The sequence below is a fragment of the Thalassophryne amazonica genome, chromosome 1 (genome assembly GCF_902500255.1).
Source record: "Thalassophryne amazonica chromosome 1, fThaAma1.1, whole genome shotgun sequence".
NCBI lineage: Eukaryota > Metazoa > Chordata > Actinopteri > Batrachoidiformes > Batrachoididae > Thalassophryne > Thalassophryne amazonica.
In genome coordinates, this window is record NC_047103.1 from 47,518,551 (window position 1) to 47,545,754 (window position 27,204).

The 27,204-nt window shown below is 42.7% G+C and overlaps 2 protein-coding genes across 8 annotated transcripts in view; one reads left to right on the forward strand and one right to left on the reverse strand.

Moving 5' to 3' along the window:
* Positions 1–4,632, forward strand: part of atp8a2 (ATPase phospholipid transporting 8A2) — a 253,872-nt gene extending 249,240 nt beyond the window's left edge. For 4 of the 7 annotated variants that reach the window (XM_034169266.1, XM_034169272.1, XM_034169278.1 and 1 more), the window contains 2 exons: positions 2,520–2,611; positions 3,970–4,387. In XM_034169266.1, the coding sequence (XP_034025157.1) occupies positions 2,520–2,611; positions 3,970–4,064 (187 nt within the window). In that variant the 3' untranslated portion in view covers positions 4,065–4,387. Of the gene's footprint in view, positions 1–2,519; positions 2,612–3,969 lie in introns of those variants that run through there. The other 3 variants (XM_034169287.1, XM_034169296.1, XM_034169258.1) reach the window with 2 other exon arrangements.
* Positions 4,633–7,703: 3,071 nt separating this feature from the next.
* Positions 7,704–27,204, reverse strand: part of LOC117509568 (protein shisa-2) — a 28,435-nt gene continuing 8,934 nt past the window's right edge. The window contains 1 exon segment of the mRNA XM_034169309.1: positions 7,704–9,538. Within this exon segment, the coding sequence (XP_034025200.1) occupies positions 8,964–9,538 (575 nt within the window). The 3' untranslated portion in view covers positions 7,704–8,963.

Consider the following 27,204-nt stretch of genomic DNA (forward strand, 5'->3'; position numbering starts at 1 on the left):
TTAGGGCTCAAACAGTCACCAATTCACCGAGCCTGCATGTCTTTGGAAGTGGGAGGAAGCTGGCGCACCAGGAGGGAACCCATGCAAACACAAGGAAAACATGCAAATACCACATAGAAAGGACCAGGTCGGAAGCAAACCTGGAACCTTCTCACAGTGAGGCGGCAGTGCTAACCACTAAGCCACCATGCTGCCTTTCATGGCCTTCTCTTCTTTTTTTTTTTCTAAAACAAAGCTTCCCATTTGTCGCAAGTGGTTCCTTTAAATTTTTACCTTAGCGACACACTCAGTTCTGTTTTGTAACTGTTCTAATCATCACATTAGAACATCTTTGCAAACTCCAGAGAAGCCTCCTTACTAACATTTGTCTCTTCACGAATCAAGAAATATGCCTCCAAACAAAACGAGCGAGAAGGTAACTGTATAATGGCAATCAGTTGTGTTCTGCCCTGACATTTCCACCCATCGCATATATAAGATGCCTTATTAGAGCCGTGACGGACCCTAACGAGGCTGATGATATTGGAGAATATGACCTGCGTAGGTGTGTGCGCCTATGCACATGCACGCTTATGCATTTTGGAATGAGCTTAGTTATTTTTGGTCATGGAGGAGAGGAGCCATGACGGCGTGTGGTCTTAGAACAGAGGATCCAGTCTTCTTTTTGGAAATGAGCAAAGTTGAGGCGAGGAGTGCCGGTGGGGGTTGAGGAGGAATTTACTTTGGATGTCCTGTTATCCTGCAGCTAGTTTATGACTTACTGTTGGACTCATTTGAGTGTCAGACACAGTCTCAAATCCACTTTCAAACCAACTGCTGGGTGTTGAATCCTCTTGAGGTTTTCTGAGCTCATTGATCAGGGTGATAACATCTTGCTCCCTGTGGGGGACTTTTGCCAGCTTCTTGTATCCGTCAGTGTCTTGCTTAATGAAACCTGAGCAAGGTGGATGTTTGCTTCATGGGTAACTAAACCTGAACCTTCAGGCTGAACACGAGCTTTCTTATTTACCTTTGATCTTCCATTAAATATTAACTACGCTGCAAAACTGAACTCTTACAAAGATAATTCTTTAATAAAGGCAAGGTATTCTATTTTTTGTCTTTTGTTCTTATTAATTTGAGAATGTGTCAGTTGTAAATGCCACATATGTTTATTCTCTTGGCTTTATTTAAGTCATATTTTTAAAAATTGTTTTTGAGTTCTGACATTTTGCAGCGCAATCGTGATTTCCTTTCATCAATACTGAAGTCTGAAGTTCTTTGTTTATGCTTTTTTCCACAATGAGAGCTACCAAATTACTATTGATCATACATAAAAGTACAGAGTACAAAGGCACCGAAGAACAATGCCAATAAAAAGTACTCTACTTCTCAGGCATCTTCATGTTTTAGATCTCAGTTAAATATAAAAATTATAGCTTCATACAGTAATCTTTTTTTTTTTAAATTGCTCTTTAATTTCCAAACAAAAGTAACTCTTTGTAACAAGCAACAGTGGCCTCTAGTGGCTGCCAGGACCGAGCAATTAGCAAGGCTTCATGAGCAGTTCGATAGGCCTGTCTGTACTTACTTACTTACATACTTACTTATTTTGTATGTTAAAAGATGCATATATGGCCTAAAATAGGGGGTTCACAGCTCCTCACCTGTATCTATCAGAACCCCAAATTCCAGAGCTGAAATGCACAGTTTTGTACAGAGTTATTCGTGGAATATTTGTGACTCCATTAATCGTTTACACACCCTGCTCATCACAAGGAGCACGATTTCAACTTTGGAAAATAATATTTCACTTTTACACCTCCCCAACTGTACAATGCAACAAATATTTTACAAATACTGCATTGAAACTGTAGTCACTATAGGAACTTGATGCAAAAAAATCACATCCTTTAATATAATTAATTACTGTAAATCATCACTTTTACAGCCAGTTTTCTTGAGACATACCAAGGGTTTGATTATAAAAAGACTTCTATATCAAACCTGGGCATAATTCAGTTATTGAGAGGTGATATAATTTTGAATCATTTGATATCTTCTGTTGTACGCTGTACTCTTTAGGTTTTAGGTTTTATTGATTAAATGAACTCTGGTTTAAATTCAGTGACTTGGAAATGTTCTTGTATCTGTCCACCAACTTGACTAAATCCAACTGTTTGCAAAAGTGGTAATAATTCCACTGTGTTCTGTTAAAGGAATGAGTAATTGTCTGGCCCATTATTATGTTTTCTAATTGTATTTAATATTGATCAAGTAGATGATTGATTTTAGGTTGATATTAAAGAGCTTTGTGTTTTTTTTTTATCATTTTAATTTGATGTCACAAAACAAATTAAAAACAAGGAAAAGCAAAATTTTTGCAGTGACTGTATTTGCGCTGATTTAAAAAAAAATAAAATAAATAAAAGTAGTTTACCTGAGGTAGTATGTTTTGTGTAATATTAGCAAAGATTCCCTCCGTAGCTTGCTGGTTTTGTGTCAGACAGTGAAGTAACCTTTTAATTTCCTCTCTGCAGTCTAAACGAACGAGCCCATCTCTTGACAAGAGTCTTTAGGAAAACACCTTCAAGTGTCGGACGCTCAAACTCAGTGCAGCAGACTGTGTCACGTGAGTTTTGTTTATTGTTTTACTGTGCTTATGTGTCAGAAGTCTCAGAATTAGACAACCACAAATTAGATTCTTACTAATGCCAAAATTGAAGTTGTTCTTGATAATTCTTCATAATTGATAATACTGTATCATAATGGACAAAAATTGGCTTAGTGTTGAAATTTAGTTTTTAATAAAGTACTTTTACCCCATAATGACAATATGATTTTTTTTGTGCAAATTTATTAAAAAAAAAAAAAAAAAACTAACTAAGGAATCACATGTACATAAGTATTCACATTCTTTGCTCAATACTTTGTTGATGCATCTTTGGCAGCAATTACAGCCTCAGGTCTTCTTGAATATGATGCCCACAACTTGGTGCACCAATCTTTGGGCAGTTTTGCCCATTCCTCTTTGCAGCACCTCTCAAGCTCCATCAGGTTGGATGCAGAGTGTCTGTGCACAGCCATTTTCAGATCTCTCATATTCAGGTCTGGGGCTCTGGCTGGGCCACTCAAGGACATTCACAGAGTTGTCCTGAAACCACTCCTTTGATATCTTGGCTGTGGACAGATTGGTGGATTGCTGCAGAGATGGTTGTCCTTCTGGAAGGTTATCTTCTCTCCACAGAGGAACACTGTCACTCTGAGTGACCATCGGGTTCTTGGTCACCTCCCTGACTAAGGCCCTGCTCCCCCAATTGCTCAGTTTAGACAGGCGGCCAGCTCTTGGAAAAGTCCTGGTGGATCTGAACATCTTCCATTTACGGATGATGGAGGCCACTGTGCTCACTGGGACTTTCAAAACATAACAAAAATGTGGAAAAAGTGCAACGCTGTGAATACTTTCTGGATGTAATGTGTAAGCTGTGCACGGTACTTCACACTATGACACTGTCGTCATCAACTCTATGCACTCTGTAATGTAGACATTACATTATCAAATATTTGGGTGTTTTTTTTTTGGATATGTAACAGATAAAAGTGAAAAAAAATTATAATTTACTAATTTAGTCCACTCGGCACGTCCTTGAGATCTTGCAATTCCATTGGAAAGGGTGTAGGAAAGTGTAATGCGCGGTGCCTTGTTTGCACTCATGTATGTACTGGGCGACTTTGCTCTTTCCACTTTTGCAGCCCACGTGTACTGTTGTGACAGCAGCCATCCACGGAACAGTGTGGACCCGGCATGCTGCTGTAATACTGTTTTAAAATTGATCATTTAACTTGAAGCGCATTATATAGAGGGGTTGAACACTTAAGTAACGTGCATTTGTTTACTAAACTGTGTAACCGTGAACTTTGACCTGAATATCTGACACGCTTATTCAGCATCAATGTCATTTGCTTTTCTTCTCACTTTCCTTTCTGCAGACGGGTATGCCTTCTCTCAGGAGGAACATGGTGTGGTTTCCCAGTCGGAGGTAGTACGCTCCTATGACACTACTCGCCAACGCCCCAGCCTCTAGCTTCACGCACACTCCCCCTCCCCCCAGCCAAGGCTTTGGCTCATTGTAGCAATGGTTGTCAAGGTGACACTGGTGACAGACTTATGCGGCACCATCATGCTGGGTGAGCAACCCCTGCTGTGGCCTTACTGGAAGCTATAACCTGACCCTCCTTCACCGGGGGTTACGATGATGCGCTGAGAACTGCTATGAGAGAAGAGACCATGCCAACTATGTGGAATAAAAATTCATCATAAGCTGCACAGGCATGAGCAATGCTATCCATGCACAGACTCAAGTCTAACTCTGAGACTGCTACTTACTGTATACGTGCATACCCCAAAGACTGCGTTTGGATCACGCCACTATGTGTTAAAGTATGTATGTGTGTGAGGGAGCATGTGCATTTCCATGTGAGTGTATGTGTTTGTGCATGTATGTCTGCACGCACTGGTGCTGTTGTATTTGTGTGTACCAGTGTGTCACTCCTCGTGTGTCCGTTGGCTTCTGAGGTTCCCGCTCATCTCTTTGTCGTGAGATGGGTTCAGCCAGCCTGTCATCACATGCTGATGTGGGAGGGACTTCAAAATAAACACATGTACATGCTTGGAAGGAATTTCTTACAAAGGGAAGCCAGAGGAGCACTGCACCCCAGATACAGACTCCCGCCCCGCCACGGCAAAAAGCCTCACTGCCAAACACCGCACAGATGCCACTGATGCAGAACGCTCACCTCCAAACCCTGTCTACACACCTGGACCACCACCCTGTGATGCCTCCCTCCTTCCACGCGCAGGAGCACCATCCCAGCCCGATGTTCTCCTCCTTGTGTGTATAACTTCATTTATTCCTTCTTGTCTCCTCACCTCCACCTCTTCTGCAGTACTTCTTCGGGCCAGTTTAAAAATGTACTTTGCTTTTCCACTGCGAGGACTGGTTCCTGATTTATGTACTGACAGGTTCTGTGGACTCATCCCAGCTGCAGATTTAGACCTGATGTCTCCATCAGGCTTATAAAATCACAAACCTTACGTAAATTAGACAAAATGATGTAGGAATGACTCAGCTGCATGAGGAAAAACTTCAGTTTTATCCCATTCTGCTCTTAAGCCGTGCTCACACGACATAGTGAGTGACTTGGCACAGTTCGGCAAAGTTGAGGAACAGTCTGATAAATTTGTATTGGTTTGGAACATGCTCAAAATTTTGTGGATTTCACTCGAACCTCGAAGGGCTTAACTCATACTCTGCTCAGAGTCAGCTCAGCACTTGGCATCCAATTCTCATCATATTTGTGTCTAGTACTCAGCAATTTTTCGCAACTTTTCCCGACCTCTGACAGGTAGTATTTGGAGTCCCTCCCAAGCTGTGAAAGAGCTGTGCCAAGATGCTAATCTAAAAAAAAAAAAAAAACTGCACCAAACTTGATGTCAAACTCGGCCAGCTGAGATATGTTATCCTGCTGTAATTAATAACAACTTTGTGTTTTGTTGGCATAAAAGCACAGCGGTGCTGCAGTAAGTAAAGCAATCCTGTCTTCCTCAGTGTATTGCTGAACTAATCACTGCTGTTGAGTGCGATAGGCTCCACAACTTTTGGCCCTGGTCCACAGAAAAGTCTGATCCGGGACTGATGGCTCTGAAACACACTACATGAGTTGTGTGTCTGTGGTGGCAGCATTGCGGCTTGATTTTTATTTTAGCTGTCGTGTTAACAGATTATACCTTATACACTTCCTGCATGAGGGAAGCGTCCCAGACATGTCTCATGTTGCGACTGCTGTGCCCCTATAGAGAACATAGTCTGCACCTGTTTTTCACACATGAAATAAGCAGGACATACCAAAAACAGACCAAGTATGAACTCTGGTGGTCATTTTGGCAAGATTTAATAAGAAATACCTTTTACTGGCCTAAGGAAGAGATCACAGACATGAAATGTATGAATACAATTTTTTTAAAAAAAAAACCTTTCAGAGATTGAGTAAAAGTCACATGACTGCTGTCTGGTTAAAAGAAATCAGTTTCTGGTCTTCAGTTTTCCATATGCTCCACAACAAAACCCTCAAAGAGCTTTGTGACATGCAGGATCCTGATTAATCTTAAGAAAAAAGGAAAAGTTGTTGGTCCAGATGGTGAGTATATACGTAATTATATTTTTGAATTTATACTTTTATATTTATTTTGTTTATAGAGATGTGCTATTAGCTGACCGGTGGAAAGTTCAGCTGTGTATGTGTTTTTTTTTTTAAAAAAAAAAAAGCAAATTAGCACCCTGTAAATTCACTTTCAAAAAAGTTGCTTCACAGAAAATATGGCATGTGAGGGGAAGCCATTATCAAAGATAAATGATGTGGAAGGATTGAGGTGGCTGTAGCAGCAATGCAACAGAAAGACAGCTGAAGTGCTGCCCAGTGTAAATGCCTGCACACACACAAGGCACGACAGTTGAGCAGCTTAGTTGCCGCACACCCACATCATAGCTAATGGAAAAACTGGCTAGGAGCTTGACGAGTCACACACGTGTCAACATTTTAGACTTTTAGATCCTGTTCCTCTGACATAAACTCATATACCTCTTCAGATTAGGCAGTGGAAAAACATTTATTATTTTCTTTTTAAATCTGACCATTTGTGTGATTCTTGAGTTGCAGTGTCCTTTGTGTAGTATCATCGGTTGACTAGAAGGACCTCAGTTTTGTCTTATTTCTGCTCTTGAGCAGCTTGTGTTTATCCTTTTTTTTTAATCTAAGTGGATGTGTTCTGTAATTTTTTTTTGTTTGTTTTCATATATGCCTGGTTTTGTCTTTTTGTACTCATACTGTATGTGATATGTCTTAGAGAAAGTGGTTTACTTGAATTTGTGCTGAATGGTGCGTAAACATTGTGTGTTTATTTAAGTTATGTTTTTGTGCTCTGGCATTGTGGACGCCCTGCTTCAGGAATGTGATGCTGATGGGGTGGGAGAGGGCGACTGTCCATCTGTGTCCTAATCATTAAATCTAATCCATGGCCTGGCCGAATGTCTCTGTGTTTTGACTGTGGGCTAAATGCCCTGGTGGGCAGTGGAGGGGTTTTGTTTACATAAAATGCAGCAGAAGCAACAAATATTTGTGCACGATTTGATTTCATATATGAACACTCTAACCTGAGTACAGGAGTGTCTGTGTAGAGACATTTGTCCAACTGGAGAGATCCCGTTCCCACCCACCTTCCCTGGATGTGGTCCAAGCCATCCACCTACAGCTGCTTTACTCATGCTGAATCCATCGGGTTGCAGTCTAGCCAGAGCCAGAGAGTCATTTATATTTTTTAACTCCTCCCCAGTGGTCCACGCCGCTTTTCACATTAGTCAGCTTTGTATAAGTGCTGCCAAAGCTGCACCTCCGCGGGCCGAGGGATGCAGTCCCAGTTTTAAACTCCCCATTGTTGTGGTTTAGCATTTCTCGTTTGCGCGTCAGGTAATGTGACGGGTATTTGCTCTGCCCACTGTGGGTGGTGTAGCTCTCCCCGAGTGTGTGTTTCTCAGAGCTTAAATATGTGCATCCATGGGTTTGAGCTGCATATTTTACTTTTTGACATACATGGGGGGGGAGGGGGGTAAGCACCTTCGAAAGCTGATTAAAATACAAAGACATAAGGATTGTGCACACCACATTCTGCTTGAAAGCTGTTTATTTTTTTAATTCATATGAAAAATGTTCCTCCTGTAGTCAAAAATGGATTTCACAGACCTGAAGTCATCTTACACTTAATTTCTTTGATTATGTTCACGAGCTGCCTCTTGTATGTTACAGACTTTGTGCTTTGAGTACAGATGAGGTTTCAGCATTGTATGGGACATCTCCGTCTGCACGCTCAGCCGAGCAGCACATTCCTCAAAGCTGCATGTTACCGACTCTCATTACAGACCCAACATCATTGAAATTAGTTTTTTTTTTATTCTTTCATTTTCCATACTAACAACCGGTTAACTGCCATTTCTGTGCATTCAGTAAGTGGAAAATAATGACATCCGTTAGCACTCCGCTGCCCTCAGCTGACGCACTGAACTGTTAAGTACACATGAGCAAAGGGGGCCAGTTGGTGCACTTTTCTACTGCATAATTACCTCTAATCTTCAGAGGACTCGCTCATTCTTTTTTGTCACGCACCCCACACCTTTTTGGTGCTTTTACTGCCAGACCTGTGTGAATATTTTGATTGTATTTCCGCTTTGGGAATTAGGCTTTCTTTCTTTTTAAGGTGGTGGTGGGGTTGCAGTTGGGTGGGGCATCACAGTCTATGTCCTGTGTTCACTTCATTAAAGTTTAAATGGTCTATGGGGAAATTGTGACTGCCTTTCACATCACACCACCTGCATTTCCCATTAGTTGCTCATGCCCCCCCACCCACCCAACACATCTCACAGGCTTTCTGTACTCGCTTTAAACATAAACTCATACAGTATTGTGTAAACCATTTGCAAGTGCAGATGTGCACATGGCATAAACACAGCATGTGGGCATAACTTTTTTTTGCATGAAAGTTCACTTTACATACACCCCACTGCTATTAATCATCCATTCATCGCTCATTCTGCAGCCAGCAAGTCATTTATTCCTACTTGCACATGTATGCAAACCTGTGCATGTCTTTTTGTTACTGTTATGATTTTAGCCGTGCAGTATTTCCTCTTGTGAGCCATATAAACCACCAATATGCAGTTCTGTCCTTGTACAAGATGGCATCATCGGCTGATCTGAGCTGACTTGCCAGCAGGTTATAACACTAAACAGATAGCAAACATAATAGCAACGGCTATATGAGTCCTTCATGTGTGACTCTTTGGCATCATTGCCTAAAGGTTCCTGGCAGCACCCTCAAAGGTTCCGCTTTGCTGTTAGTGTTCAAGTGGCACAGTGGTATGCGGGTTGGCCCATCACACAGTCACCGGAGGATGTTTCTGCTGCTCGCTATTGATGCTGGCCCCGCCGGCAGTTGGAGGGCAGGGGGACTGAAGGGGTCTGTACCCTCCCTGAGTGTGATCCAGGAAAGAAGCCGTAGCAGAAACGGGGTGGGCATAGCCGATGTACTGCGGGTGTAGGAACTGTCCCTGGTGAGGCATGATCTGTGTGGCCTGCTGACAGTTGAGTACAGAGAAGTTGGTGGGCATGTTGACAAAGACGCTGGCGTCAGGGGATACACAGCAGGAGGCCTGGGCGCGCATGAGGGCCGGCGGTGCGGGGCGGGGTGCAGTGGCGGGGGCTGAGGAGCTGGATGAGGTGGCTGTGCTGGACTGGCGGGATGACGAACCTCTGGAGGTCCCCACGCTGGCCATCATGGGGATGGTTTCCAAGAGACGCCCGCCGCTGGTTCCACCTCTTGTGCTGCCTCCTGGCGGCAGTTCCTGTTTGGGTCGGAGGCAGCGGCAGCAGCACACTGCAACCAGAGAGCCCACCAAAATGAACGCTACAAACACCGAGCCGACGATGAGGAAGGGCACGTAGATAGGCACTACAGAGAGGAAAGAGAAGAGAAACAGGTCAACGGAATGTCAGCGCACTCTCATATGTCTTCATTCTGCATGTGATTGGGTACAACAGTGAAACAAAAGAATCAGAACAAAGGAGCAGTTAAGGAGAAAGGTGGACCAGGATTGGGTCCCCAGGGAGCCTCAGACTCTCGTTAACAGTTATTAACTTCGTTTTGATCTGCACTAATCCTCAGCGCCCTGTTGTGTCCCCACCACTGCCTGGCCTCCTTGACCCTGCACCCCTGTGTGCGTGCATGCAGGGGTAACTTTGTGCATGCACGTTTTAATGGGCGACATTCTTAATCCAGGCTGCAAGTAGATATTTGTGGCCCTTTCATTTTCTTCAGCTATTTATGACGTTCCCTTTGAAAATAGCTGTTCAAGTTGAAGTGCACTTCTTGGCTTGTACTTACAGAATGGTATTAAACATGACTGATTTAATGTAGCTGAATGGGAGGTTATTCAGCCCTCTAAATCAAAGCAGGCCCACTCCTCCTCTTTGACCTCTTTCTTTCCATTTAAACAATAAATCACAGTTGCAACAATGTACTTGTATAATTTCCAATTTCATAAATCATTGTCATTTTATACAAAATCACTGCCTCTCTTCCAAAGGCGTGGGTGGGGTGCTTTTTTCTTTTTAGGTAGTGGGGGCAGGGGGCTCCCTGCAATTTCAGCAACAATTTGTTGCTGAAATTGCCTCTGTTCTGAAATGCTTAACTCACAAAATGAAATGTGCTTCAGGAATTGTTCACTGTTCTGATGACTGCAATTAATTCAGACAGTTATTCTTCATATTCTGAACACTAATGGATACTGGTGGTTCATAAAATGATTTGTTTCAAAATCTTCAAAACACTGGGTGAAGAATATCTGTTTCAGAGTATGATTTGCTTTCAAAATGGTCGAAACACTAATTGAAATGATTGCTTTTAGGAGTCAGTTTTTCAAAATGCTAACAACAAATGGCCAAACAGCCTTTTTTGAAAACAATAGAACAAAATGTTTCAGAAAAAGATTTACAGTTCCAGAATGCTCAAAACACTGAAAGAAGCAGTTGCTTCAGAAATTTTTATATCAAAATGGTGTTGACATCCATCAAGAGACAATATCAGACTGGTATACTGTTCCAACTAAAGATAGAAAAAATAAACTGTCTAACATTGTTATACGATTTACAAGCAGAAAATATAAAAATGAAGTATTAAGACAGGCAAAGAATTTGAAAGGAACAAGTGTCTATATAAATGAGCCATTTAACAAAAAAAAAATGCAGATATTGCTAGGGAAGCAAGACTATTAAAAAAACAGAAGCACATTGTTGCTACATGGGTCTGGAATTGTAGGGTGTGGATTAGAGTAAAAGAAGGAACAAACGGTATACAAATCAAAAACATGGAGGACCTTACAAAATACAGACCTGAATAGACAATCAAATATGACGTCTGTTGGTAATTGGACCAACAAAACAATCTGATCAAATATGGAAACAGATGATAAAATATATGACATAGACACTAATATTGATGAAAGTATATTTGACTTAAAAACGATTGGTTGCGAGTATTATACGGTAGAACAGCTAAATAGTGAAAAAATTGCAGAAGATACCCTGTCACTCTTACATATAAACAGTCGAAGCTTGTATTGTAAAATGTCGCAAATAAAAGATTATTTAAATCAGTTTAAAAATAATTTAATATTGTTGCAATCACTGAATCTTGGCTTAATGATGATCTCATGACTGATGTTCAAATAGAGGGATGTGAGCTGTATTTTGTGAACAGAAGAGATAAAAAGGGCGGTGGTGTTGCTCTGTACATAAAGGCAGATCTGATATGTACAATTGTAGAAGAAATGACAACTGTGGATGACATCATAGAAATTGTAACAGTGGAACTTGTTCATGAAACATCTAAAAATATTTTAATCAGTTGTGTATACAGAGCACCAGACACTTGTGTTGTGAAATTTACAGATAGAATAATAGAGCTATTCCAACAAATTAAAAACAAAACGCTTTTTATATGTGGAGACTTTAACATTAACATAGAGAGCTCCAGTTGCCAAAGAATAAGTGATTTTGTGAATTCAATGTATAGTTTGGGGTTATTCCACTTGATAACAAAACCAACCAGAATCACATCGCAAAGTACAACGGTAATCGACAATATATTTACAAATAGAACAGATGAAATTATCAGGAATGGGATCTTGATGACAGATGTTAGTGATCATTTACCAGTCTTTTCAATATTTAAATATAAAAATAGGTACAAGAAAAAAACTGTTATAAACTTTAAAAGAGACAAGTCAGTAAAGGCCTTAGAGGCATTAAAATATGATCTTAAAAATCAAAATTGGGAAGAAGTTATGTCAGTGATGTTAATGTAGCATATAACTCATTTATGAAAATATTGATGAAATCATATAATAAAAACTGTAAATTAATAGAAATTAGTAAGAAAAGAGTAATAAACCATGGCTGACAAAGGGAATAAAAAATCTTGTGCAAAGAAAAACTATTTATACAGGTGCTTTTTAAAAATGCAAACAAAGGAAACAGAACCAGATACAAAAAAATATAAAAATAAACTATTGACAATAATTAGGAAACAAAAAAAAGATTATTATAGTGATCAATTAAATAAGAATAAAGATAATATGAGGGCAACATGGGGAATTATAAAAGTGTGATTGAAAGTGATGGAGCGAAAGCAACTTTTCCAAATACTTTGTCAAAGAAAATAAGAGATATATGACATAAAGAAGTGGCAAATGGGGTTTAATGATTATTTTTCAGATGACTGTAAAAGTATAATAGAAACTGTTATTGAACCATTTACTTATATTGCAATCTGTCTCTGTCACACAGGGATTTTTCCAGGATGAAATGAAAATTGCCAAGGTAGTCCCATTATATAAAAATGGAGACAAACATAAATTCTCTAATTACAGGCCAGTATCAGTGCTTCCACAGTTTTCTAAATTATGGAAAAAGTTTTTGTGACAAGGTTGGATAATTCACTGAGAAACATCATATTTTAAATAATGCTCAGTATGGATTCAGAACAAAACATTCGACAGCTATGGCAATTATGGAATTAATAGAGAAAATATCAACAACAATAGAAAATAAGGATTATTTTGTAAGTATTTTTATTGACTTGAAAAAAGCTTTTGATGTTATTGACCACTCAAGATTGCTTCACAAGTTACAACAATATGGAATAAGAGGTATTGCACATCAGTGGGTAAAAAACTACTTAGAAAACAGAAAACAGTTTGTTCAGATAAATAATATCAAATCAGAATTGTGTAATATTGCTTATGGAGTACCACAAGGATCAGTACTTGGACCCAAACTGTTTATTTTGTATATCAATGATTTTGTGAATGTATCTAATGTGCTTGGTAGCATTTTATTTGCTGATGATACAACGCTGTTTTACTCTGGATCAGATATACAGGAAGTAGCAACAAGTGATAAAAACAGAATGGAAAAGGTTAAGCATTGGTTTGATATAAACAGACTGTCACTAAATATTAATAAGACAAATTTCATATTGTTTAATGACAGAGCAAAAAAAAATAACGTGTCATTACAAATAGATGGAATGGATATACAAAGGGTAAAAGAAATTAAATTTTTAGGAGTCATAATTGATGAAGATCTTACATGGAAGTCACACATAAATTACATAAAAGGAAAAATAGCGAAAGCCATTGCTGTTTTGCATAAAGTAAAATATTCATTAAATAGTTATGGTTTATTAACATTGTACAATTCATTGATTTTCCCATATTTAACTTATTGTGTAGAAATCTGGGGATCAACATATACAACTTATATACAACTTTTGTTTATTCTGCAGAAAAGGGCTTTAAGGGTGATTAGCAACAGTGGTTTTAGAGATCCATCTAATCCATTGTTCATTAAGTACAGGGTACTTAATTTCGTGATTTGGTCGATTTGAAAATATTACAAACAATGTACCAAGCAAATAAAAATACTTTACCAACAAACATTCAAAATATGTTTGAGAAAAGAGTAAGTAGTTATAACTGAAGGAATAGAAGTCTTTAGAAAACCAAGATACAGAACCAGAGTAAAAGAACGGAGTATTGCAGTAAATGGTGTAAATTATGGAACAATCTCAACAAAGAAATTAAAGAATTAAGGTTGCTTAAATTATTTAAAAAACGTATTAACTAGATGTATTAAGTAAGTATGAAACTATAAAATAAGTTAGTGGGCTGTAAGGAAGTTAAAAAAAATGTAATTTGTTAATAATGTATAAAATGTTTTAAGTTTAAAAATGTAACCTGTCAGAGATGTAATCTATTTAATAATGGTCATAATTATGAAATAAGTCAGTGGTATGTGACAAGTTAAAGAAATACAATCTGTTAAATAATGTTGAAAAATGACGCTGGATATTGAAAGATTGTATTGTAAAAAGGGGCAGAAAATATAAGACTTGTTCTTCTCTCTGCTCCTTTTCATTCTGGTAATGGAGATGCTTTATTTCTGCTTTCTGTTTTTTTTTTTTTTCTTTCTTTTAAATGAATGAAATAAATAAATAAATGAAATGAAAAAAAAAAAAAATAATAATAATTATTGTGAAACACCTGTGACAATTACTGCATTAAATGCTTAAAGCTAGAGTTGGCAGTTCCGGAGAGCTAGGAAGATTTGAGAGTACCCTACCCAGTCAGTGCTCCGTCCAAAGCCACACCCCCACAAACTTAAACGTGCATGTGACTGTGGGATGCAGTGGAGCAGAGGAGCAGCTGGACTGAAAGGCACAGGACCTGCAGGAGCCGAAAGTATCACAGGAGTGTGCACGAGGCCTGAAAAAAAAAAAAACACTGGTGTGCCGTGGTGGCTGCTCTATCACTGTATTGCGTTACTAAGCCATATATATTGATTTATAACACAAAACTGTCAAAAGGGGTAATAGATATGTGTCAAGATGATTGAATATATCATCAGAGCAGTAAACTGATCAGTCCTTTCGAACGCCGCACAGATCGCTGCTGCTGCGTTCATGTAACTGCTGGAAATTACATGTTTGCTTGGATTTTTTTTTATGTGGGTGGGGGGTCAGCCTCACTGGGCTCAGGCACCTTATATAGGCAAGAATTAATTTTTTGTATGGATACAATGAATTATTTTACCAAAAATAAAATGAAAACCACGCTCCTGCCACAAGCAACTTCTGAATTTGAAACAACAAAAAAGTCCTGTAATTTCCGACGGTACTTGAACACAGCAGCAGCAGCTATCTGCGTGGTGTTCAAAAGGACTGCTCTGATGATATATTCAATCAATGAAAATAACAAATCCCCCAAAGCAAAAGTAATTACCTGTCCAACAGAGAGAGAGCAACCTCTGCGTCACTTTTCAGGCCCTTCAGATGCCTCAGTTGTTTCCACCAAGAAAATGCCACACCGATGTTGTCTCTCGTCTGACCTGTTGCTTTATCCTGAGCCTTTTTCATTGCAGCCTTTTCCTTGGCTTTCTATCGGGGTGAGCCATTAAACGTAACGGTGGAAGTGGTAGTTTTGGCTGTATTCCCTCTACCATTGTACTGAAGTGAACTTCTTCGGTGAAACGAGATGAGTGTGCACGCACGGAGGAGGAAGGGACAGAGGGGGGCATTGAGCCTGGTGATGCGAGCAGGAAGAACTAGACATGAAGGCATCTGTTTGGTTTTTTTGAGCGCGCACTGTGGGGCTTATTCTGGTCGGAGTTTTATCAATCCTACGGCTGCTACAGGCGTCAGATTTTTTTCGTTCCTTTTTCTGAATACATAATGCATTGATGACTGTTAGAATAGACGGACCATTTCACCCAATATAACAAAAAGTGTTTCTGAACAGTTACCTACCTTAGCTTTAAAGGCTAAAAAAAGAACCTTTCAGTAAATGTCTTCAGAAAAAAATGTTTTTGAAGCACTGAAAACACAAAGTCCGTAGAATAATCAGTTTGTAAGGCACTCAAAACATGAAATGATTAGTGAAGAGGATTCATTCTTTTCACACACTGAAAACAGTCATACCAGCGTTGAAGCACTGAACGGGAAGCATGGTTCTATAAATGTGAATGAGCAGCAGAAGCACTTCATTTACAGTCCATTTTTAAGACAACTAATAAATGTGGGTATCAAAACTGTTAACAAGGTTGCTGTTGGTCTTCCATCATGCTCCAATGCACACAAAACAATGACGTCTGTGTCATTTTGTAAGTGATTTGTCTTGTTTCATTGTTTCCGTGGGGTATTAATTTTCCGTTTTAAGTATGCCCATGTGTTGTGAGGGGTAAGTATGCCAGAGAGAGGTGGCACCTGGCTCCGGTTTCCTTTTGTCCCTCAGCACTTTGAAACACATCCACGGTCCCGAGAAAGCTTCCAGGAGGCTCATCAAATGTAGTCAGGAATTAAAAGGATTACTGCACAAATGAAAAGCTGGAGGTCATTAATTAGCAGTGACAAAAGATGAAGCCCAGTGGCAGAAGAGACGAAGATACACACACACACACACACACACACAGATGTGAAACTTTAACAAAAAGTGGTGTCAGCTTCAGAGGCTGATGTATCTGGCAGCTATATGCACTCATAAACAAGTTTATAAAGGAATTCTTCTGATATAGAATCATGTCCACAGCAAAAGAAAACAATGGCATGTTAAAATCTCAGATATTTCAGAATTTATTTTTACTCTTCAAGTGTTATTGCAACACTCTGTTAAAACTTGCAGTCTGTTGGAGTTGTTTCTCAGAACTGATCACATTGCTGATTCAGGTCTCTACTGTACAAGTGTAATTCAACTCTGTGAAGGTGTCATTTTACTTCTGTCCATTTAGTAAGTGAGACCACTTTGCTGTTGCCTCATAACCAGAAAGTAGGGGGTTCAAACCCAACCTGAATTATCTGTCTGTGGTATTTTTTCTTTTCTTTTCTTTTTTTTTTTTTTTACAAAAAGTCACAAACAGCTGTGCACATTTAAATCTAAACAGCTGTGCACATTTAAATCTAAACAGTGATGTGTGAACACTGAAAGTGCAGCTTTAACTCAGAACTGGTGAGAATTAGAAAAACACTGGAATAAAATCTAGTTTAAAGGCCAATGTACAATCGATAGTGGGTGGCAATGTGATGTAGACAGCAGTACATAATGAGAATTTTGTGCGTATTAATGGCCGTAAGTGCAAAATTAAATCAGCCATGTAAGTTACTGGACGCAGGTACAAGTCACTTCTTTATCCAGATCTCTATACATGCAAGACAACTCAGTACTCAAATAGCAGTATATCTTGATTTTTACTATCATTATTTCTCTCATGTTTGTTTCATCTCTTTTTAAAACTTATTACACTGTGCGCTGTTGAAGGTCCTCGGTCAGGCTGGTCCATGCATCCACCCCTCTCACTGTGAACGAGAATTTCCTCAAATCCAGACATGAACTTCTTCTAAATCATTTTTTGCTGTCACCCTTTCTGTTGTCTCCTGATAATGATAGATTAGGAGTACATTCACTTGTGGGTATCTACCTTGTGCTTCATTATACATGAACTCTGGCACATAACTGCATGCTCATGTGCTGGAAATTAAAAATAAAATAAAAAAAAATCATACTCTTATTTCCAAGGTTTACTTATTCTTCCATCCACAGCACTTAAGCAAACTGGCGAATAATGCTGCGTTCTGGTGGCACAAGGCACAGCTGTCTGTTTGCCCTCTGTGTACACAGTAACAGCAGAATGCTCACGCACTGCATAGAGCCGTGCATGCATCCTCCCACATAGACAACTGTGCATACTGTTGTGTGCACAGTTGTCTATGTGGTACAGAGTCTATGTACTCTGAGTCTGTGAGGGAAGAAGCACAGCTGTCTCATGCACACAGGTAGCCATGCACAGGGGTGGAATGCACAGACTGCTGTCTGTGTGCCGGCAGAATGCACAGCTCTGTGCGCACAGTTGTTTGCATGTGCTTCACCAACAGAATAAACACGCAGTGCGCACAGATGTGGATGCATCATCCCACATAGACCTGAGGTGTGTGTGTGTGTTTATTTGTGTGACACATCAGTGACTGTAATCATCATGAGTTACACCAAAATGAACTCTTGTCCACCTGTTGGAGACATTTACTCTTGAAGAAGTAAACACAAAGTAAACTGTTAAAATCTTTAAATACACTCAACATTTACAATGAATGATTTATTATTATGTGAATGTGGAGTTAGCAATCTCTGTGCTGCTGGAACAGCATAATGCCAACTGCAATCAGTTAAAGATAAGGTTTCAAACTCAGGGTCCCTTCACACATAGTATGATTGAGTACAACTCAGGGCTACTGATGGCGGAACAGCTCATATGAGTGAACCACGAAAGCATCAAGCCGACGGGCAGGCATGCACGATGCAGCAGCAACGGTTCATGCATGTGGGAACAGTGCGAGCAGCTGTGGGATGTGTTTACAGACCCGCAGCTGCTGTGAAAATAACAAACATTAAAAATACATGCCACCCAACCTGTACTTTCCAAAAGTTCTGATTGCCAGCAAGAAACTTTACCACTGAGCTACCATCGCTGTCCTGTAAAAGGTGCGGGAAAATGCCTGATGTCAAGAAGGACATTGACGTATTTTAAAAAAAATAAAACCACACACCATATAAAAACACCGCATTTTACTGAATCCCTCTTATCAAGTGGGCAATACAAGTATGATCCGTCTGTTCCTCTGTAGATGACCCATGGTCACAGATGTACAGTTATAAAATGACATGAATGAGAAGCAATGTGCTCTTATCATGTCCACATCTGCTGGCGGCATGTCCAGCCGGCTCCCCGCACATGTCTTGTGGATGGTGCGCTGCAGGACAGACGCCGCGTCATGTGGAACAGAGCTCACGTGGGTGACGTTACATTCAGATCACCCACTGCGTATTATGATCTGACGGTCTGGATCACCTGGGGCAGCCTGTCAATGTGCGTGGCGTGCGCATGCTCACTGCAGCCCATTCCAAAAGTGATATGTTTTTAAGTATATCCACGTGAAGACAGCAAGCAGGCACATGCGTGTCACAGTGGACAGTTGTTAGTTCATGTCTGTCCAAACACGGTACATGTTCCCCAGCCATGACATCCAGAACCACAGATCTCCACAGCCGCTCCTGTCAGCGGACACACCCCTTTCAGTTCAGTGCACACACCAACATGTCACTGTGTCTGTTTGCAAAGCCACACTCATGGGGCACTTAGACAAATTTCCCTGCCAGCTCGACAATGATTGTCTGCTGGCTGTTTTCGTGATGATAGTACAAATGGCCACACATTTTTTAAGTGCCGTACGAGTGGTGTTAGATGTTCGTGTGTGTCCCCTGAAATTTGGCCAATGCCTGTTGCAAGAGGGTTCAATGGGCTCTCACAGTGCAGACTCTGTCTTTCAGCCGAAGGTGTGCGTATATTGTTGTAGCAACAGGTGTACGAGGCGTTAGCGGAAGCTACGATTTTTACAAGTATTGCATACGATTCCTGCTTCATGCGCACTTCATGTGCAATTTGACCAAATTCACACTATGTGTGAAGGGGTCCTCACAAAATACAGATACAATTAGCACCCACTAAATTTCCATTTGACCTTGATAAATCATGTTGTGTGTGCAGACCTCACCTATTTGCCAGTTCCCTCACAGACAAACTTCAAACACAAATTCATAAAGGCAAATGTGCTAAATGGACCATACTCACTATTTTGTGCATTTGACAGATGCAGTCCTTGTTACACACTTAGTAAATCAGCATACAGGTGTATTTGTGCATGTTTTTACATACCCAACCTTTAGCAAATCAAGCCCTTAGAGTTTTTCTGTGTATGAGTTACTAGACTCCAAATCTCTCTGTTTTGTGTGCACTTTTAAAGTTTATGGCTTCATATCTTTGTTTCCACTCCCTATTTTACTTGATAAATGAGAATTAGTGATTGCAAAAGACGAAAAGTAATATTGCTATATTGCTATGTAAAATTGCTGTAGTGTTTAAATTTCTCAACTTTCACAGTGTTACACTGTGAGATATGAAAGTGTATTACCACACTGTAGAGAGTACTTTAACACAAATCTGGCTTAACGGTGAACTTTGAGCGTTATTTATTGGAATACCACAGACAAAGCCTCAAGTTTGGATTTGAATTGTGCTACAAGGATTTATTCTTCTCATTTCGCACTCAACTCACCGACAGATTTAAAATGAAATCTTTAGTGTTCAATTGCACTTCCAGAGAGGCAGATCAACTCTGAGAAACAACTGTAACTCTGTGAAATGCAACACTTGAGTGATTTTTTTTTAAACACTCCAGCGTTTGCTGTGCATAGAGGTCACTTTTTTTTGCACATGGTGTTTGTCTGCTCTGTTGTTCACTGTCACTCCCGCACACCTGTTGCTGGAGCTGAGCTGCAGCAGTCACAGCCCCCCCCCCAAAGCCCTTGTTTTGGGCAGAGTCTTTGTGGCCGGCTGCTCCCTCGTCTCTATGAGCCATCCCACGGGCTTTCTCCTGTTCCTAAACGCCATATGTTTCTCTATGTTGAGCACATTAATAATTACCTGTCTTAGTTTTTTTGACATTTCACTGTGTATCTTTGCTGGGTGATTAATAGGTTGCAAGTATATGAAAAGCTATTGAAGTATCAAAGCTTGGCCCTGTTTGGGGGGCGAGGGGAATGGATGGGTGGGGTGAAAATCCAGCTGCTTTTCTTCAAGTTATTTTGGCTGGAGTCCACTGGTGAAAATGTCTAAACGCCTTCCTGCAGTGATAAGAAAGGACATCCTCTGTGAATGACAGATTCTGCAACCCCAAATCAAAAAAAGCTGATACAATATGGAAAATGCAAATACAGTGATTCTTATATTTACTTTGACTATAATATCGTTGCAGACCGTATGAACCCAAGTTATGATGTGTTGTGTAATTTTATTTATTAATTTGCATCCATTCCTGCATTTAAGGTCTGCAACATATTCATAAAAAGTTGGGACACTAAAGCATTTGCAACTTTGTAATGCCATTCCATCTCATAACATTTAAAAGACATTTTGGCATCGAAAATATTTAGCAGTGAAGTGTTTCAGGTGTTAATTTGTCCCATTCTTCCTGCAAACATGTGTTAGGGCCCCTGCACACATAGTACAAATAAGTACAAATCAGGGTGAATCACTGCGGAACAGCTCGCATGAAAACATCGAGCTGACGGGCAGGCATGAACGATCCTGCTGCGATTGTTTCGTGCACGCGATGGTGTCGTGCACGAGTGTGCACGACACCGTCACAGCAGGAACACAATGTGAGTGAATGGAGCATGTGTGGGTATGTACCTTGTGCGAATGGAGCATGTGTAACTACATTGTGCAGCTGTGAAAAAATAAAATAAAATAAAATAAATGCATGCCACCCACGGGATTCGAACCTGCAATTTACAAAGGTTCTGATTGCTAGCCAGAAACCTTACCACTGCGCTACCATCACTGGCCTGTAAAAGGTACGGAAAAATGCCTGAAATCAACAAGGAGATGGACGTATTTTAAAAAATAATTAAACCCATACCATAAAAAACATTGCATTTTATTGAATCCCTCTTATCAAGCAAACAATACAAGTATGAGCCGTCTGTTCCTCTGTAGATGACCCATGGTCACAGATGTATAATCATGAAATGACATGAATGAGAAGCAGGGTGCTCTTATCATGTCCACATCTGCTGAACCTGGCGTGTCCAGCCGTCCCTGCACACATGTCTTGTGGACAGCACGCCGCAAGACAGACACCACGTCATGTGGAGCAGAGCTCATGTGGGTAATGTGACATTCAGATCGGCCACTGCGTGTGATGGTCCGTATCACCTGGGGCAGCCTGTCATTATGCGCACTGTGCGCGTTCTCCAGCCCATCGCAAAAGCGATATATGTGTTTATGTATGTCCATGTGAGGACAGCAAGCACACGCACGCACGTGTCCGTCAAAACACGGTACATGTTCTGCAGCTGTGATGTCCAGGACCAGACATGTCAAGAGCTGCTGCTGTTGGCAGCCACGCCCCCTGCCCATTCAGCATACAGACCAAGGTGTCACTGTGATCAGATGAGAGGCACCTCGTCTGTGGGGTGGGCTCAAACCACACGCACACATGTTGTGGGTGGAGCCGCCACTCTGGCACGCCACATGTTTACTTGGCAAGTTCATCGTGGGGGCACTTAGACAAATTTCACATTCAGCTTGAAAGTGATCATCTGCTGACTGTTTTCGTGCTAACAGCATGAATGGCCACACATTTTCTAAGTGCTAAGTGAGCGGTGTTAGATGTTCATGTGTGTCACCTGGAATTTGGCTGACACCTGCTGCGACAGGGATCGAATGGACTCTCACAGGGCACACTCTGCCTTTAAGCTGCTGGTGTGCGCAAACAATTGTAGTGACACGTGTACAAGGCGTTGGAGGCAGCTCCGATTTTTCACAAGTGGCATGCAATTCCTCCTTTGTGCGCTAGTCGACTTAAATCGTGTTAAGGTGCGCAACATTACGGGGTCGTCATCATTACATTTTTGGTTTCAAAATTTTCCACACATTTTCTATCAGGGACAGCTCAGGACTGCAAACAGGCCAGTCCAGCATTCGTACCCTCTCCTTCTGCAGCCATGCCTTTGTAATGTGTTCAGAATGTGGTTTTGCTTTGTGGAGAAAAAAATGGATGTCCCTGGAAACAATGTCTTCTTGAAGTCAGCATATGTTACTCTAAAATCTCTTTGTACTTTTCTACATTAGTGCTGCCATGACAGAAGTGTAAATTACCTTTGCACTCTAGAGGGAGAAATAGGCAAATCCCTTCTAATCTTTCTTTGAGGAACATTGATTTTAAGCATTTCAATAATTTTCTCATGCAAGTTTTGGTTAGCTGGAGGTCCTCTGCCCTTTGCTCTTCAAAGACTCTACCTTTTCTGGAGACTGCTTTTATAACAAATCAATTATTTTATTTCAAAAGGGTGATGTCAACAGGTGATTGTAATCATGATCATGATTTTTTATTTTATTTTACCTGATTACAGCCCTAAATTTTCCTATCCAAACTCTCTTGTCCCCCATCGCCATGATTGAGGTACATAGAAATGCTGCCCATTCATCTGTCCAAAATTCTGTACTCCCTATAACTTTTCAAAGATTTGAGACAAGTTGACCAAATTTGCAGCAGGGATGTATTTCTTGAAGGTCTCGGTCAAGGTCTATGATGAGTGACCTTGACCAAATATTGAAGGTCACAGAGCCAAGACCTAGTGTCTATATGCGATCAAGACAGTGACAGTGGTCAGTGACTTTGGGAAGTCCAGACCAATGCCGCGACCAGTTCTGATTGAGGGAGTTGAGGTGGAGGCTGTGGATTCCTACAAGTACCTCGGGCTGTGGCTGTACAGCAAACTGGACTGGACAACCCACACCAACCACCTGTACAGGAAGGGACAGAGCAGGCTGTACTTCCTGAGGAGGCTGTGGTCATTTAACATCTGCAGGAAACTCCTATGGATGTTCTACCAGTCCGTGGTAGCCAGTATCAGTTTGTACACCGTGGTGTGCTGGGGGAGGAGCACATCCAAGAAGGACACATCCAGGCTGGACAACCTGATCAAGTGGGCTGACTCTGTGGTTGGCATGAAGCTGGACTCTCTGATGATGGTGGCAGAGAATGCTGGACAAACTGCTGGACATTATGGATGCCAGTCACCCTTTGCACACCGTCATCAGCAACCAGAGGTGCCTCTTCAGCCACAGACTGCTCCTTCCCAAGTGCAGGACCAACAGACTGAAAAACTCCTTTGTCCCTCAAGCCATCAGACAGTACAACTCCTCACTCGGGGGAAAGAGGAGTAACAGGAAGACAGAGGATGGGTGGGGGACCCCGAAACAATTTCCGATTACAATAAAATTTGGCACAGATCTTTTATTTTATTAGTGGAACAAGAACAACATGTGGTCCAAAAGATTTTGTAAGATTTGACATTTTGAACAGGTCTAGCCTCTATAAATTTCAAGGGGTTTCCTTTGCAGCGAGGATGTATCCCTTGAAGATTCTAGGTCTACTCCAGCACTGTAGCCTTCATGCCCTTTTCACTCAGACATCTTTCTCACACCATTCCTAAATCAATAAAATCATGACTTACACACAAAATGTTCTTGGTTGTCTTTTTTCTCTGAATGCAGTCTCCTCCAAAAAACTATGAAAACACACTTTACTTTTTATACATGGTGACATGTATGAGCTCAGTAAGAAGGTGCATTATACGGCCCCTTTACATTTAGAGCCTGGTGTTTTAATAGAATGAATGAACCCCCCCACCAATAAATAAATAGAAATCCACCCTTTATTTGTACTAGCATGTTGCCTGTGAGGATCCACAGGCTCTACATTGGGTAGTGTTTATAGAATAGGTATCTGACATTTTTGTTGTGAAAGTGTAGGAACACGGACCCACAACAGGGGGCGCAAATGAACGGACAATGGAGGAAGTCAAATAACAACACTTTACTGTTGTGAATGAGCACAACAAACATGGCAGGTCACAATAGTATGCAATGAAGTCAATGTACAGAACGTGTCATGTGGGCAGGCTCGAAGATAAGAGACGTCTGTCCAAAGCAGAACCGGAACCACACGATTTCCTCCGCCACCGAACCCCGGGAATACTGGAGCCGCCAAGTCCCGAACTCCCAGGTGGTCACTGCCTCCGCTTGTCGGATCTGGTACTGCTGGCGAGGAACAAAAACAGTTAGATGTAGGTGGGTTTACACCCAGCAACACGTATGGTGGGAAAATCCACCTCCACCTCTCATCAAAAAAAGCTGGTAAATGCAGGAGTATGGTTACTTATCAACAGGTAGGAGAAAAGTCCAACTCGGTCTCCAGCTGCAAGCACTCACTCTGCTGTCAAAAACACAAAGCAACAATATCCTGCTGTCAGAAAGATAAGTCAATCGGCTGAGCTCGTTACCTCCTAAGAATAGTGATATCTCGGCAAAGAGGTGGAGATGTCGTCCTGCTGATATACAGATGAAGATCAGATGATTGGTGACAGCTGTCATAGGTGATGAGTGACAGCTGTCACCCCGGCGGCTCCTGTGAGGCGGCAGCGCCCTCTTGTGCCTGGAGCCCGCACTCCAGGCCGGGTGCCCTCTGGTGGTGGTGGGCCAGCAGTACCTCCTCTTCAGCGGCCCACACAACAGGACCCCCCCCTCAACGGGCGCCTCCTGGCGCCCGACCAGGCTTGTCCGGGTGGCGGTGGTAGAAATCGGCCAGGAGGGCCGGGTCCAGGATGAAGCTCCTCTTCACCCAGGAGCGTTCTTCCGGTCCGTACCCCTCCCAGTCCACCAAATACTGGAAGCCCCGGCCCATCCGACGGACATCCAAGAGCCGGCGCACAGTCCAAGCCGGCTCTCCATCGACAATCCGGGCAGGAGGCGGTGCCGGTCCAGGAGCACAGAGGGGTGAGGTGTGATGCGGTTTTACACGGGACACATGGAAAACCGGATGGATCCGCAGTGAGGCCGGAAGCTGAAGCCTCACTGCGGCTGGACTGATGACCTTGAGTATCTTGAAGGGACCGATGTAACGGTCCTGCAGTTTAGGGGAGTCCACTTGGAGGGGAATGTCCTTTGTTGATAACCACACCTCCTGCCCTGGCTGGTAGGCAGGGGCCGGGGACCGCCGGCGGTCTGCATGGGCTTTTGCCCTCGTCCGGGCCTTCAGCAAGGCAGAACGGGCGGCGCGCCACACCCGACGGCACTTCCGCAGGTGGGCCTGGACCGAGGGCACACCGACCTCTCCCTCCACCACCGGAAACAACGGGGGCTGGTACCCCAGACACACCTCAAAAGGGGAGAGGCCGGTGGCAGAAGACACCTGGCTGTTATGGGCGTACCCGATCCAGGTCAAATGGGTACTCCAGGCCGCCGGGTGCGCTGCCGTCACGCAGCGCAGGGCCTGTTCCAATTCCTGATTGGCCCATTCTGCCTGCCCGTTGGTCTGAGACTCACCGTGGCCCCCAGTTCCCGGCAGAAGCTCCTCCAGACCTGTGAGGAGAACTGGGGGCCGCGATCGGAGACGATGTCTGTTGGAATCCCATGCAGCCGGATGACGTGGTGAACCAGGAGGTTTGCTGTCTCCTGGGCCGTCGGGAGCTTCGGGAGGGCCACGAAGTGGGCCGTCTTGGAGAACCGGTCCACTATCGTGAGGATGGTGGTGTTGCCCTGGGACGGCGGGAGGCCCGTGACAAAATCCAGGCCGATGTGGGACCAGGGGCGATGAGGCACAGGCAGCGGCTGGAGCAGTCCCGGTGCCCTGCGGTGGTCGACCTTGCCCCTGGCGCAGGTGGTGCAGGCCTGGATATAATCCCGGACGTCGGCCTCCAGGGATGCCCACCAGAAGCGCTGCCGGACAGCTGCCACAGTTCTCCGCACCCCTGGATGACAGGAGAACTTGGAGCTGTGACAGAAGTCCAAGACTGCAGCCCTGGCTTCTGGTGGGACGTAAAGTTTGTTCTTTGGCCCGGTTCCGGGGTCCAGGCTCCGTGCCAGGGCCTCCCGGACGGTCTTCTCCACGTCCCAGGTGAGGGTGGCCACGATAGCGGACTCCGGGATGATAGGTTCCGGTGGATCCAACAACCCAGTTTTGACTTCGTCTTCATGCACCCGGGACAAGGCATCCAATCTCTGGTTTTTGGTCCCGGGGCGGTAGGTGATCCGGAAGTCAAAACGGCCGAAGAACAGTGACCAGCGGGCTTGCCTGGGGTTCAGCCGCTTGGCGGTCCTGATATACTCCAGGTTCCGGTGGTCAGTGAAAACCGTGAATGGCACGGACGTTCCCTCCAACAGATGTCTCCACTCTTCAAGAGCCTCTTTCACCGCAAGGAGTTCTCGATTGCCGACGTCATAGTTCCGTTCTGCCGGGGTCAACCTGCGGGAAAAGTAGGCACACGGGTGAAGAACCTTATCGGTCTCTCCGCTCTGGGAAAGCACAGCTCCTATCCCAGAGTCCGAGGCGTCCACTTCAACCACAAACTGGCGACTAGGATCGGGCTGCACCAGAACGGGTGCAGACGAGAAGCGCCGTTTCAACTCCTTGAACGCGGCATGGCACCGATCCGACCAGGTGAAGGGGACTTTTGGAGAGGTCAGGGCTGTAAGGGGGCTAACTACCTGACTGTAGCCCTTAATGAACCTCCTGTAAAAATTTGCAAAGCCGAGGAACTGTTGCAGCTTCCTACGGCTTGTTGGTTGGGGCCAGTCTCTCACCGCCGCAACCTTGGCCGGATCAGGAGCGACGGAGTTGGGGGAGATGATAAACCCCAGGAAGGACAAAGAAGTGCGGTGAAACTCACACTTCTCGCCCTTCACAAACAGCCGGTTCTCCAACAACCGCTGCAGGACCTGACGTACATGCCGGACATGGGTCTCAGGATCCGGAGAAAAAATGAGTATATCGTCCAGATATACGAAGACGAATCGGTGCAGGAAATCCCGCAAGACATCATTAACTAATGCTTGGAACGTCGCGGGGGCGTTTGTAAGGCCGAACGGCATGACCAGGTACTCAAAGTG